This window comes from Grammomys surdaster, unplaced genomic scaffold, assembly GCF_004785775.1.
Source record: "Grammomys surdaster isolate TR1022 unplaced genomic scaffold, NIH_TR_1.0 167, whole genome shotgun sequence".
NCBI lineage: Eukaryota > Metazoa > Chordata > Mammalia > Rodentia > Muridae > Grammomys > Grammomys surdaster.
Genome location: NW_021604615.1, coordinates 7806111 through 7821430, shown reverse-complemented (window position 1 = coordinate 7821430; position 15320 = coordinate 7806111). Strand labels below are relative to the sequence as shown.

General features: G+C 47.8%; 1 protein-coding gene across 4 annotated transcripts in view; it reads right to left on the bottom strand.

Annotated features, from left to right (window-relative positions):
• The window catches only part of Cul4a (cullin 4A), a 43112-nt gene that overhangs the window by 14996 nt on the left and 12796 nt on the right, over positions 1-15320 (bottom strand). The window contains exons 1-9 of one of the 4 annotated variants that reach the window (XM_028766269.1): positions 12772-13556; positions 12595-12642; positions 11138-11211; positions 10404-10566; positions 10092-10181; positions 9207-9289; positions 6098-6165; positions 1280-1398; positions 556-748 (exon numbers count right to left, since the gene is read on the bottom strand). In XM_028766269.1, coding sequence (XP_028622102.1) covers positions 556-748; positions 1280-1398; positions 6098-6165; positions 9207-9289; positions 10092-10181; positions 10404-10566; positions 11138-11211; positions 12595-12642; positions 12772-12780 — 847 coding nt within the window. In that variant the 5' untranslated portion in view covers positions 12781-13556. Of the gene's footprint in view, positions 1-555; positions 749-1279; positions 1399-6097; positions 6166-9206; positions 9290-10091; positions 10182-10403; positions 10567-11137; positions 11212-12168; positions 12190-12281; positions 12352-12594; positions 12679-12771; positions 13557-15320 lie in introns of those variants that run through there. The other 3 variants (XM_028766266.1, XM_028766268.1, XM_028766267.1) reach the window with 3 other exon arrangements.

Genomic DNA, 15320 nt, shown 5'->3' with positions numbered 1-15320 from the left:
CTCCTCCTCCTCCTCCTCCTCCTCCTCCTCCTCCTCCTCCTCCTCCTCCTCCTCCTCGAGTTTTTGTTTTGATAGGGTTTCATTATATGCCTTGGCTGGCCTGAAACTCTTTATGTAGACCAGGCTGGACTTAAACTCATAGATATCCACCTGCCTCTGCCTCCTAAGTGCAAGAACCAAAGTCGTGTGTGTTACCAGGTCCAGTTTCATTTCCTTTTTTTGAGACAAGGTCCTATCATGTATGGTCTGGAACTTGCTATGTAGAAAAGGCTAGCCTTGAGTTCGCAGAGATCCACCTGTACCCCCCCACCCCCCACCCCCAGAGTGCTCAGTAAAGATGTCTGCCCACACCAGGCACTCTTCTCCTGTATTTACAAAGCACCTAAGAGGCCAGCATGATGGCTCAGTGGTAAAGGTGCCGGCTGCCACACTGAGTTCAGGCCACATCACTTCATGGTTCGAGGACTCCTGAAAACCCCCAACGCCCACTTGGGCAAGTGTCAGTGCATTTGCTTAAATGTAAAACACGGGAAGTGTCTGGGGCTGCTTTGATACCAATGAGCTCTGCAGGCTTGTTTGGTCTCTTGTTGATAAACGTCTCGAAGGACTCCTTCATCAGGTTGATGAAGCGCTCGTTTCTCTGGAAGCACACCTCCACCACGTGGTCCACTTTGTCTTTAAAGTCCAGCAAGTCTTGGACCATGTCTTTGTCTTTCTCAGGGTTGATGACAATGGTTGTCCCAAAGGTCTACAGAAACAAGAAACAACCAAGTCAGCACCAGGTTTAAGAAGCAAAGTGTATCTTTAAGCTGTCTTACAACATGGTGTCAGGCCTGGTTTTCCCACTTTCTACATGTGGCCATGACTGTGGGTATCTCTAGTACCCCCTGAGCAGGTGGTGCCTGGCATTCAGAGGTCCTGGATCAGCCCCAGGCGACTGTCCTAAAAGATGCTGAATGGTGCTTTACTGGCAAGGGAGGGGCACAATGCCTGGATGACACAGGTAGGAACTGAGGCAATAAATCTTAAATTGGGCTCAGAAACACAGCAGGAGGCAGACCACAGTATGTATCAGTACACAGGGAACACATGTGCCAGTGAATGTGTGACTGAGTGAGCATGTGAGAGAAGGACAGGAAGCTGTCATCACTGCACTGCAAGTGTCGACCCGCATGGCTGCTGTTACTGCTCCTGTCATCCTGGCTCCTCACAGTAGCTGGCTGCCCTCTGCTGGGGTGGAGTATGTCCCCAGTGGGAGCCACCATGGGCCAGTGTGTACCTTGATGTACTCGCTCCAGTGCTGCAGCAATGCATGCTGCCCTCCTTTCACCCGGCTGAAGAGCTGGTACATCTGGGTGAGGTCGGGCACCCTGTTCTCATCCAGCAGGTGCTCGAGCCCTAGTGGGGTGCACAAGACAGGTCACAGCAGGAAGGCGGCCGTCACGAGTGACAGCAGGACAGTCTGACCACAAAGCAAGGACGTGGCCTGCAGACGTGGAGCATGGACCTGCTACACAGCACGTCTGTTGATGAAATGCCCGCGGTGGCTCCTGTCGGTGAGCCTCACTTTCCGAGTGCACCGGAGTGCATTATTTACTCTCATTTCACTAAACCCTTAGTTCACAAAAGTAACGAGTCAGAAACATACAGACACGTGTCTTACTATGAGAAATTCATGGTGCAAATGACTTGAGGTTTTGTCTATCAGTCAGGAAAACATTTGTTAAAAGACTGTTTCAGAGGCTGGAGAGATGGTTCAGCAGTTAAAAGCACTTGCTATTCTTGTGGACCTAGGTTTGGTTTCCAGCACCCACATGGTGGCTCACAAATCTCTCTAACTCTAGTTCTAGGAGACATGATGCTCTCTTCTGACCACTGTGGGCACTGCATACATGTGGTGCATATACATACATGCAGGCTAAACACTCATGGGTAAAATAAATCTAAGCTGAAATGGATTCAACTTTAAGTTTTCAGTTGATTAATTTGATTCACATAATAAATTTTTTGTTTGTTTGTTTGTTTGTTTTTGTTTTTTGAGACAGGGTTTCTCTGTGTAGCCCTGGCTGTCCTGGAACTCACGCTGTAGACCAGGCTGGCCTCGAACTCAGAAATCTGCCTGCCTCTGCCTCCCAAGTGCTGGGATTAAAGGCGTGCGCCACCACCGCCCGGCTGATTCACATAATAAATTTTAAGACAAGTATTTATCCGATATTTCATGTACAGGCATTCTAGAATTTCTATTCAGTTATTTAAGTTTTATAATTTTATTATTTCACTTATACAAGCATTTTGCCTGTATGTACATGTAAGACGTTTGTGCAGTGCCTACAGAGGCCAGAAGAGGGCATCAGAGAGGCTAGCTGTAGACCTAGGCTCTCAGCCACTTCAGCCGCCTGTCCTCTCCCCACCTGGCAGTGTCTGCACACACAGGTGCTAAGCTAGAGGTCTAGATGCTTAGCCAAATCACCTCTGAGCCAAACATGCAAATAAGCTTTAACTTTTGCAAAATCTTATCTCCTAGAAGTCCTAAATAATGTCTTAAAACTTTTAAGGGCCTTTTACTTTTTGGAATGTTTCTAATATAACTGTATATATATGTACTCAGGTGTTTGTGTACATATCTGTAGGTGTCTGTATAACTGTGTGTGTATGTGCTCGTGTGTTTGTGCACGTATCTGTAGGTGTCTGTATAACTGTGTGTGTATGTGCTCGTGTGTCTGTGTACGTATCTGTAGGTGTGTGTTGACCTGGGTCCAGAGACTGACATCTCCCTTGGTCATCCTCCTCCTGTGCTGTGCTTGCTTCTTACATGTCAGACAGAGCCCCCGACTCTGATCTTACTGACTCCTGTGCTGTGCTTGCTTTTTACATGTCAGACAGAGCCCTGACTCTGATCTTACTGACTCAGCAGACTGGCTGGCAGTAGAGCCGTCCTTGTCTCTGCCATCCCAGTGCTGTGGTTACAGGTGGCTTCTTAATGTGGACTCTGGGAACCCAAATTTAGGTCCTAATGCATGCCTAATGGCAAGCACGTGATCAACTAAGACCTCGCCATAGCCCCATAATAAAGTTTAGAATAAAAGGTTTTTTTTTGTGTGTGTGTTTTTCGAGACAGGGTTTCTCTGTGTAGCCCTGACTGTCCTGGAACTCACTCTGTAGACCAGGCTGGCCTCGAACTCAGAAATCCGCCTGCCTCTGCCTCCCAAGTGTTGGGATTAAAGGCGTGCGCCACCACTGCCCGGCATTAGAATAAAGTTTTACAAACATAGTTTACTATTTTCTTACAAGAATTTATCAAAGTCTACACTGTGACAATTTGTGAGTGTGTGTGGGTGCACGTGCTCTCTCTCTCTCTCTCGAATGAGATGAAGTGCCTTAACCAGGCAGAAATGAGTACTGACTGCCCTAGAGTCTGTGTGGTTGTGAGGTCAGTAGCTCGGATCCTCTGCCTGGTCACAAAGGCTGTAACCGCTGTGTGCACCACCGCTCCAGCCAACTCTTCATTCTTATAATTATTCATTTTAATTTTTAAAAATTCTTTTCTGTGCCATTTTGAACTCCCATATGTTAAGAACACAAAACAAATTTCAGTCCACTGTGCTTTCTTGCTGTAGGGTTATGCCCTGTCCTCTTAGCAAGAGCTTGCTGGTGGCTCTAAGGCCGTTGAGTGACCCTGGAGACCCTAGAAACACTGTCTTGTTTCTAGGATGCTGAGGCTTTCTGCTGTACTTCTTGACCTACATCTGGAAATATGCATTCTCCAACAGCTCTTCAGTTTCTACTCAGTGGAGACAGTTACCTACCAGTCATGTTGTCTACACTACAGGTGCTCATTCCTAGCACACTGGACACTGTTACTAGACTTTGAGTGGAAAACTATCAAATGCATTTTTCTTAAAGAAATCTTTTTAAAGGCAAGCTTTCACACTGTATTCTTGGCTAACCTGAAACTCAATACACAGACCATGCTGGTCTCCACTTACTATGGTCTGTCTGACTCTGCCTCCCGAGTGCTGGGATTAAAGGCGTGCACCACTATGCTTGGCTAATATTATTTCTAAAATAATTTTAGGAATTCTTACCTTTTCCCATCTGTGGCTTGGTCCCAGGCCTCACGCAAACTAAATACATATTCTACCTTTCACTGTGTTACACCCCGTGCTAAGTGAGCACTGTATCACTGTTCTATCTCCCCAGCCTTAGATTGTTTTTATTTCTTGTTATTCTTAGGAAATGTTTCACTAAGGATATATCCTTAAAGAAAAGAATTTAAGAATTACATCTGTATAAATGCATGCATGGACGCTGTCTCCTTTCCTTGGCTGTACCACGTTTGGTAGTGGGCACCTTCATCAGCCCAGCTACTTTGTTGCCAACTGTCTCTTATTTTTGTTTTTTTAAGATAAAGTTTCTCTATGTAGTCCTCACTGTCCTAGAACTTGCTATGCAAATCAGGCTGGCCTCAGATTCACAGAGATCCACCTGCCTCTGTCCAGTGCTGGGATTAACAGTTGCCCTACCACGCCTGGCCTCCAATTCTGACTTTGTAAAAGCACCCAGCACAAGTTCTGAATGCACCTGCTCTTAGGCAATGACTCGAGCACTGAGTGAGAATGTGCACTTGGGTAGGTTTGTGTGTGGGTCACTGGGAAACCCATCGATGCAGACAGGAGGCACAAGCTATCTATGGTGCTTAGGTGACACCAGCTATGTGGCTTTGGGCTTTGGTAATCTCAAGGGACTGCTCTTTGAGGGTGGACTGTGGCGACAGAGGCCTGGCACACCCCTTCTCCTGCTTTACTTAGCTACTGTATGAAGGTCCCACTTGCACACGTCTCACTGAGTCCACCATTAGCACCTGGCAAAGCAGAATCTACCAGCCACTGCAGGAGCGGCCCTTCCTCAGAACTAAACCTTCAGACACTCAAAGCACAAGGAGGAGCTATGGGCTATGGTTTCCTATCACAGCTAAATGACCTTAAATGGGTGACACGGAACACTAAAGTTTTAACAAGTTACACTGGTATCTGAGTGTCATAAAACAGTGGCTGTGTGCATTGTAATGTCTGGAGGTGTATGATCGCTGTGAAGGTGAGAAACCAAACCAAACCAAAAGCCACCAAACCAGTGGACTGAGCTGAACACGTCTACACTAAAGCCAATGAATACAGACCATAGGAAGTGGGTGGGCTATGGAAACGCAATGCTTTATGGCTTTAGTGTTATGTGCAAAGTGGTGTAATACCCTCTAAAGGCAAACTTTAAGAAAGATATATTTATAACCCTAAGTTGTGACCAAAAGCCTGCTTATATTCAGAGAGTCCTTCCCATAGCTCTGCTCAAGGTAACAGATCTATCTATCGATCCACCTAAGTCCTAGTCTCTCCAGTTAGACGCCCTCTGGGAAGAGCCTAGGCTTCTGCGTACGGCCATGGTAACCTAGTGTACAGGTTATGAAGACCTAGAACAGAGGACTGAAGGCGGCAATGAACAAATGGCATGAGACACTGGTCTGGAGACACTGATGGCTGAAATTTAATCAGCACACACTGTATGAACATACTGACATGCTACACATACATATTCTACATGATAGTACGCCACAAGGAGGAACAATTATTTCACAAAAGAAAAACCTTCCGAGGTGGTTTAACCAAGCAGGGCTTAAAAACACCAGCCTACAGTTTTTTTGTTTTCTCCAAGATAGTGTTTCTCTGTATTATAGCCTTGACTGCCCTAGAGCTCCCTTTGTAGACCAGGCTGGCCTCAAACTCAGAGATCCACCTGTCTCTGCCTCCCAAGCACTGGGACTAAAGGTGTGCGCCAGTACTGCCCAGCCAGCACAGTCCTTTACTGTCTAGTTAAAATACAAGGTCCAAGTTACAAGGCAAGTGTGGTGGTGGTACACACCTTTGATTCCAGCCGTATCATTTAACTGTGAATTCCTTTGAGGGCTAACACACTTATTAAACAAGTGGCACAGTAGTTTGTCTTATAAAATTAAAAATTTGTGAAGTAATATACAGTGCTTCAGAGTTTCACAAGTTAAAGATTAGAATTCAGTGTAAAATCACACATGACTGGGAAAACTCACCTTTCTGCAAAATTGCTGTCAAATGTTCTCCTAACAGCTGTTTCTCAACACAGGCAATCAACGGTTTTCTGTAAAAGCAAACCAGAAGATGTCAGCAGCAGAGGTTGGTTAGCTACCACAGTGAGAGTTAAAGTCATGGCAGCCAGCTTACAGCCACTTGGACAGAGGGCTAAAGTATGAGATTTTCACTAAACTGACTGTGAATTATGGCTTTTGCTGATGATTCTAAACCAGATTTCAATTCTATTTATTCTTTTCATGAGACAAGATTTCAATACTTAGGACACGATGGTCTTGGATGCATGTTTTTCTGCCTCCACTACCCAGCGCTGGGATCACAGACATGCACCACCACACCTGGCTCCTGCAGCGGCATTTCTAAACAAAACCTGCTGAATAACACAACAGGTCCACAGGAAGGTGCAGAGCACCTCAGGTGCCTGCCTGCCATAGGTACATGGGTACAATACCCTGGGTTCTGACTTCTTCCTCTGCCCTTCATAGTCTGGCCCCTGATGTCACTAAAGCTTCCTGAATCATACACATAAACTCTAAAGCAGTCTGGAGTCCTGTGGAGGGAGTCCAGGAAGGCAGTCTAGAAGTTGGCAGGGCACTCCCAGCAGGGCAGTCTCCAGTCCAGTAGGCATATGCCTACTGAGGCACTCTGTTCCGTGTTCACTCTCATGCTGGCCTGCTGGGCAGGATGTTGTCACGATGTTGAGGCACCAGCAGGCCTAGGATCTTAAGTATTTTCTGTGGCAGATTACCAACTCCCTGGGGATCCAGACTCTGACCTCTCTCCTCCTCCTCCATGATGGCCCTGTCTTCCCACACACTCTCCACTGTGCTCTCAGCCTTCCTTGCACCTCTGTATCACAGGAGGAACTGGCAACTGCCTCACCTGCTACTCTAGGTCTGAGGCATGCTCCTCACCCGACCATCCCCACACCCACGGTTATTGGGCAGGATTCTGCTCATGGATACAGCCTGCTGTGAGGTCTGGGCTCACAAACACCACACAGAACAGAGCTGACCACTGTAGTCACAGGTACAGAAAAGGCCTTCCTGGTTCATCCCCAGCCCAACCACTCATCTCTCTGAGACAGGTTCTGTACAGAACTCACTATGGAGACCAACTGAGTCCTGAACTCACAGACATGCATACCTCCCCTGGCCTCCCTTGAGCCTCACCACACCAGCCTCCTGGCCTTCTATTCTTACTCATAACTCACTTTCTCTTTTCAGAATCGCACAGAAAACAATTAACTCTAGACCTTTTTCAAGCCTTTGTTTTAGAGTTTATAAGGAACACTACTGACTGGGGTTTAGTACCCAGTACCAACGTGTTAAGTGATGTTCTGTGCACACACCACGGCCATGTGTGTAGATGCCAGAGGGGCCTTCAGGAGCCACTTCTTTCCTTCTGCCAGGTGGGTCCCAGGGACTGGACCCAGGTAGTCAGGCTCGGCAGTGAGTCATCCGAGTCTCCCTGTGGAGCCCTGGTCGCCTGAAACTCACTTTGTAGATGAGAATAGCTTTGTACTCAGAGATTCACCTGCTTCTCTGATTCTTGAGCATTAGACTAAAGGTGTACACCAACTTTCTACAACGAACTTTTTAGCAAATGTAACTCTCATAGCACCTATGGCAAAAGGCAAGATTATATCCCATCCTCCATGAAAATGGAGTTCAGAGATCTGAGTGGCCTAAGCCCACCACTCTGAGGGGAGCCCAGTGTAGCCTCTGCCTCGCTCTAGCTGCTTACGCTCAGCCTCCCATGGCCTCCTCTAACTCATCTCCTCTATCAGGTGGATGTAAATAGTCATTTTTTGCTGATCATTTAATCCCCTTAAATAACGACTCTTAATAACTGAATACGAAATTAAAGGGTTTGGATTACATCCCCCACAGTGGGCGGGGTTTGGATTACATCCCCCACAGTGGGCGCCATATATAAAATCTAGCTTTTCCTCTCAATCACTTAATTCCCAGCAATAAGGACTCTGAGACTAATTAATTATTAATAGATGCTTAGGCCAAAAAAGCTCTGGCTTGCTCTTAACTTATTGTCCCTTTTATTCTAGCCAGAATTTAGCTTCATGGCTCCTTTTCTTTTTCTCTCCTTGTCTTCTTATGTCTGTCTCCTCAGCTTTCCAGGGTGAGTCTCCCGTGTCTCTATTCCCCAGAATCCTCTCTATCCCTGCCGGGTAGCTCAGCTCCTATTTCCTGCCGTGGCTCATGGCCATAGCTATTCTATTGGCCGGTGATGCTTGTGAGAGTCTCTACAGTGGGCGTGTGGCGGGCACATCAGTCTCCCCAGGCAGCCCAGCCTCCCCAGCACAGGTCTGCACGAGGACCCATGGCGCCCTCACTGGAAAGGGAGAGCACAACTCTCTTAAAGGTGCTGTCCTGCACGTGCACGCTCTGTCTCCTGGGATCTGACCCTTCCTCCCCTCTTGTCCCCCGGGCCCTCCACGCCCCCATCTCCCCGCAGCAGAGCACACACACACTGCTCATCGGCCTAGAGTCCAGAGGAGAAAGACACATGAAGAGAGAAATGCGGACTGTTTCATAAGGTTTACGGCCATGCAGGACACCTAAGAAGTCTCCCTAGCCGGGGCTGGAAATGACTCAGTGGTTAAAGAGTGCACACTGCTCTTGCAGAGGTCAGAGGTCAGTGCCCAGCACCACACCAGGTGTCCCATGAACTGTCCCCAGCTCTAGGGGGTCTCACACCGCTGGGTCCTCCCTCAGCATCTGTGTTCACAAGCGGATCACCACACACTGCACATGAAAAGCACTCACACAAACATTAAAACAACAAGAGGCTGGAAAGACAAGAGCCTTGCACTCAGTGAAGTTCTATCAGGCAAACAAGCACTCAGAGGCTAAGGGTGTCACTCCCTTCCTGAGTCCTCTGTGATCGCTCGTCTTTGTAAGAAACACAGTTCGTAACTGCTGAGCGCACACATCTTACAAGCACAGCTTGGCCTTGGGAGCAGAATAGTCTCAAGGGCTGGGTGTACGCCAGAGGCACGCGTGACTGCAATGTGAGGCCAGGAGGTACGTGGCCCGTGGGAACTGGGGACTCAGTGCAGTGCTTACGTACTGTGTGCTGTGGTCTAAATAAGTGATCACTCGGTCTGCTTCCTCTTCTAGACGTTTGCTCACATGGTTAAGGTATTCTGGAACCTTCCAAAAAAACATTTAACACATCAATGACAAACATTTCTCACATTATACATAAAATTTCTTCAAAAAATTGGAGAAAAAAAGAGAGAGAAGCAAACACATTCAAGTGAGATGTCCATACCATTGAGAACACCTCTAAAACCAGGGCCCAGGGTTCACTCACTGCTTACTACAAAGTGCTGAGAGACAAAATACACACCAGTGGGCCCATAATGCATGAGTTAGTAGTAGTACCTGGGTAGACAGCCAAAGCTTACTAGCAACCTGTATCCACACATGGATCACACGGCTCTGCCAGCGGTGACACCCTCCCTACCCTGCAGTCACAGCAACTGCAGACATCACTTGTCCAGGGGTGAACAGGCCTCAGAGCCATCTGCTAGCATGGCTGCAGCTGAGCTATGATCTGACAGGCTAGGCTGACCTTTGAGGAGCAGGTGGCTCCATGGAGATGCTTGAGGACTGGACTCTGGTCTCTAAGAAGCTGCTCAGTGGGTCTGAGGTGATGCTGCTATTACATATGCTTCCTCACATACACTCTTTACCAATGGTTTACACAGGGGAAAATTTTGATTTTTAAGACTAGCTCTTTATCTTCTTGTTTAGACATGTGCTCCTTTTCTATTTCAGAAACTACTCAGGGGAGGGGAGATAAAGGAGGGCTCTAAGGGAAAGAAATTAACTTCTCTCTACAGCAAGCAGTTCTTCCCCGAGGACTTGAGACTTTGGCAAATATGTGCATAGGAAAGGGCAGCAGGCCCAAGCCAAATGCAGTCGTTGGTCGGTCGGTTGCACATCTCACCTCCCTGTCCTGCATCAGCCTCTGGCCTTCGGCAGCGTATAGACAGTTAGTCTCTTCCAGGAACTTCAGCTCAAACGAGTCTTTATACACCTAGGGAACAGGCAGTCAGTGATGAGCTTCAGTACAGACGCCTTCCCGTCAAGCACTAATTCTCATCACCCTTTTCTGCGGCTCCTTGCACAGTGTACCACTGGCCTCCATCACTCTCCTTAAGGACCAGACAATCATGTACTTCTGGGGTACAACTCCCCACTTACATCTCTAGGGCAGGTACCTGCCAACGGCTATCACATGCTCGAGACCAAGCCTCACCTGGAGATCCGAGAGCATGCTTAGCAAACTCCGAAGCAGGCTCCTGTCCACCGCCTCGCCACTGCGCTCACGGGCAATCAGCAGCAGGATCCCATCGATGGTCTTACTCTGCACCATCCTGTCGCTGACGATGTGGCTCCTGAAGAGCTCCAGGCCCATGTCCCTGATGGAGAGACACAGCAAGACTGGCTCTCCTTCGATGCTCTAGCGCTTCAAGCGTGCTACACGCACCAGCCCACACTGCTGCTTGCTAATTCTATCCAGAGCTTCAGAAGTCCACTTACAAATGCTTGTCGGGCCAGTCCAGGATGTCTATGCCTCTACCAAACATGAGGTTAATTCCTAGATAGGTCAAGCTGACTACCCCAAGGAGATTATGAGGTATCTTGTGCCACACAGGCCCCCGATTATCAAATTGCTAAACTGCTATTGATGGATCCACCGTCTCTGACCTATGGCTCATCATTCTCCTTGAGTGAGCTATAAGGTATCAGGATTATGGGACTCACCATTGCATCTGCTCCCTCTGCACAACCCCCGCCCCCCATACTGTCTCCAGCAACCACTGCTGCTGACACTGTTTCCACAGAAAGCAGATATGAAAGGACCACAAGTTAACCCTGCTCCCCCAGCATGTGGCTCAGGAGTCGTGGGAGTCTGTGCAGTGAAGACGTCATGCTCTAACAAGAGGATTCTGCAGGTCTGCAGCAGACCCGGGGTCAGGGTGGACTCACCAGATAGAAGGCAGCATGGAGTTCTGGAGGACATAGGTGCGATCCAGAAACAGGAAGATGCTTCTGATCATGATCTGAGGAGCAGAGAGGAGTGGCATTCCCACACCCATTCCCCACTCACGCACGCCACTTGACAACGGACTTTTTGGACCATCTTACATCAGCTGCCTTGAAAGTGACAATCATTTCTCGATGGAAACCCGCACATACCAAGACCCTCATTTTTACAAAGTTAACTTTTTCTTCTGGTATTTTCCATTCAATACAACAGCTCAGATTGCAAGGATTTTAAAGCCCTCAGCCTCAAGGAAATCTGAAATTTAATTATTGCCCAAATGATGACATAATGGACGGCTGTCTAATCATTCCTTCTTGTTTTTTTGGGGTGTGGGTCTCATAGCTGTAAACTTTATTTTCCTATTTCTACTTCCTAAATGTGGTGGTTACAGGCAGGTATACAATTTCTATTCCTGGCTTAAGTTTTCTAAGAAAACTTGCTGCACTGTCTTGAGGCTCTTGGGCTCCTGTGCAGGCAGTGAACTGTCCTCTCCTTTACTGCTGAAGCCATGTGTTCCTAGCTGGAACCGCCTCCACTTTTTGGTGAGACTTGCTGACATTTGGAATCCCTTCCCTAGTGGACACTCTTGTTTTTCATATCCACGTGGCTCAAAACGCTGCTCACTTTAGAAAACGAGCATCTGGCCTACTTGAAGAAGCCACAAAGACTATCTTCTCTCAGAGTCAGCGACAGCTGGGCCACACGGGAACCCATGTCTCGAGTCACATTAGACCCATCCACAGTCTAAGGCTTAGCTATTCAGCTACATCGAAGAGCTGGGACTCAGGCCAACCTTCAGTTAGACACTGGGAGCCTCCTCTGAGAACTTGGGGAAGTCTTTGATGAGCACGCAGTGACTGCTGACCTGGAGGCCAGCACCTCCTTCTGGTCCACTCCATTCTACTGCTTACTGTGGTGAAGGGTCCCTGAGCTCAGGTCTTACGTTGGTGGAAAGGCGGCTGTAAGAACTCACCTTCATCTGTCTGGAGCAGAGGCTTGTAAGGACGAGACAAGTGAGCAGGCACGAGTGAGCTGACTCAGGCATTCACTGATAGAGAAGCAAGGCTCATGAAGGCTGCGACTTACCATTTGTCTGCAGTGATCTTGCCAGCATGTGTTAATCTTCTTTAGAAATAAAACGCTGTCTAGTGAGTCTGTGCAGCCCTGCTAAGGAAGCTTCAAGCACAGCAGTCCATCCCAGTTTTCTAACTTTCACTTTAACCAATACCCTTCCTGCTAGATGTCCTTCTACAAACACTGAAAGGTCATACTATAGTCTCAAACACTTATGTATCCCAATTCCACAGTGGAAACCCAATCTTAAGGCAATAGTGCCAGGAGGTATAAATGACACCCTAGAGAGCTGCCGCATCCTACCCACAAAGCAGGACCCTCTTACCAGACGGAGACAACTAGTACTTGGGTCTTGGGACTTCCAGTCTCCCAGCTGTGAAGAGTAAACACCCATGGGTAATTTTTACAAATATACCAACAGAGACCTGCAGCTCCCAAACCAGGAGTGTGAATTCCTGGCCTCTGCCCACTACCACCTCATTTCCTGTCTGTGGTAACCTACCTGACTCATCCTGCCCCTGGGATCTGTGTCTTACTGCTTTGACTTCCATTCTCTCCTCTCTGCAGGGCTTTCTGTTCCTGCCAGCTGACAGAAATAACCAGGCACAGGTGCTGCATCAAGGGGGCAGGACTTCACCCCACTGGGGGCCAGGACTGAACATAACTCTATAGAGGACCTTCTACAGCCGGTGTCTGGCAGGACCAGGATGTCTCACAGTCAAAAAGTGTGGATACAATAATAACAGCTGGGAGCCGGCAGCTCGAGAGTGGTAGAGACCTGCCCAGTAAAAACTCAGAACACTAAACACAAGGTTGCATCCGTGACCAGATCGTGCACCGGCTACACTCTAAGTGTGCTTCTCTGTGTTTGGGACTTTGTGTATGCTTTGGGAGCAGTGTCACTCTTCCCAAGACTGGCCTTAAACTCAGCTTTCCTCCTTCCCCAGTGTACCGCATGTTGGGATTTTAGGTGTCAGCCACCACACTGTGCTTGTTTGGTTTGAGTCAGGATCTTAACATACAGCCTATGCTGGCACTGAATGTGAGTCCTTCTGCATCAGCATCCTCAGAGATTACAGGCATGTGCCAGTGTATGTGGCCTAAGAAAGACTTAAACATTTTTTGAGCTAGGGTCTCACTATATACTCTGGCTGGCCTGGACCTTGCTATTAGGACATTCTATAATTTACTGTATGTATGCATGTGTGTATGTATGTATGTATGTATGTATGTATGTATGTGTGTGTGTGTATGTACGTATGTATGTGTGTATGTGTGTGAGCTGCCATGTTGGTTATAAGAACTAAATCCCAGTCCTCTGGAAGAGCAGCAAGTGCTCGTAACTGCTGAGCCATCTCTCCAGTTCCATTATTTTTAAATTTTTAGAATTCTTTCAAATGACCTAATTTTTTATTTGTATGCATATGTATGCTGGTGAGCCCTGGAAGCCAGAGACGAGCCATCACTCCTGGAACGTAAGTCACCTGGCTGACACAGGTCCCGGGACTTGACCTTGGGACCCTGCAAGAGCAGCAGTGCTCTCACCACCAAGCCTCCTCTCTAGCTTCTAGCACTTCTTTTCTAAAATGTGCAAAAACACAGTTATAAAACAAAGATGTCAGAATGTGGGTTTCTAGAGAAAGTTGGGTTTTTTTTTCCCATTTTCATTTGATCTTCAAGCTTCCTAACACAGAAAAGCAGCCCATGTAGGTGGAAAGCAGCAGATTCCTGTCTGCCACTCAGCAGCACGTGCCCCATCCGTATCAATGAGTGCAAGAACAGAAGGCCAGCACACTCAGCTCACATGCTAGTGCAAGAACGGAAGACCAGCACACTTAGCTCACATGAGGAACACTTAGATGGAGGAGAAGCTTGCTAAGTGTGCACAGCCAGGTCAGAGAAGCACCAGATCTTGAGTGAGTGAAGGACAGCTGGTAGAGGCACATGACACTGGCCTGACCTCAGGAGGGAAGACAGTGTTCAGGGAGACAGTAGAGGGACAGGCACATCTATCTGTGCAGGTGGCCATGGCCACAGTGGGTCAAGAGGTCTAGTTTCTCCCTCCTAAGCCTCGGGAAGCATAGCCACACATTTGGATAGGCAGAGTGAAAGCCTGTCAGTCCAAGGGCTAGCCCGTTTCCCTTGGAGAATGCATCTGTAATGTTCTATAAACTATGCCAGACCACTGCTGAGAAACCTATACAAAAAGCTGGGCAAAGCAAGACACAGGTTGGCCACAGGACATTTGATTCAGCAGGGTGAGAGTTGCCACTGGCTTGGCCTGACGGTGAAGTGCCTAATAAGCTCACACTGGCCAGTGCTGTGTGGCAGTGAGCCTGCATGAGACTTTAAGCTTAAGATGGAGTTAAACTGACACTAGTCCATCTGATGCTACCAGGCAGCTCCAGATGTCATCAATAACCACAGGGGAGTTGCACCTGGCCCAGTATATCTCTAAGATGCAGGGTCCAATGTCAAAGTTCTGTAATAGAAGAGTTCTGTTAAGTAACGGAGGTCAATCATTTTCTGCTATTTTCCATGGAAAACAGTATAGAAGAGTAAAGCATTTCCACAGAGAGTTGTGTTAAGATCCTACTCAGCCTGCTGCAATTCAGTCAGTTCTAGGATGCAAGGCTTAAGGTGTCTCCATGGTGCCAGAGGTGAGTAATTCTAGGTAGTGAGATACACACGTGTCAAAGGGTCTGTTGTGACTTCTGCTGAGGCAGCTTCCTGGTAGCCATTCTTGTCTCATTTTGGAGAAGGGTTGATCCCTGCAAAGGACTCATACCATCCATGGAAGTAAGATACACCTTTCATGATACAATTAACACCCAATAACAAGAATGCTTATGAAAGACTATGAAAAAAAAATCCCAATCACAAAGCCTATTTAAAGGAAAGTAAAACTCCATTACTTATATTGGCTGGAGAGTGCAGGGCAATGACCTGCCCTAGAGCCTGGGGCTTCACCCACTCTGGGTCACTGCTCCTAGAGCCTGGGGCTGCGCCCACTCTGGGTCACTGCTCCTAGAGCCTGGGGCTGCGCCCACT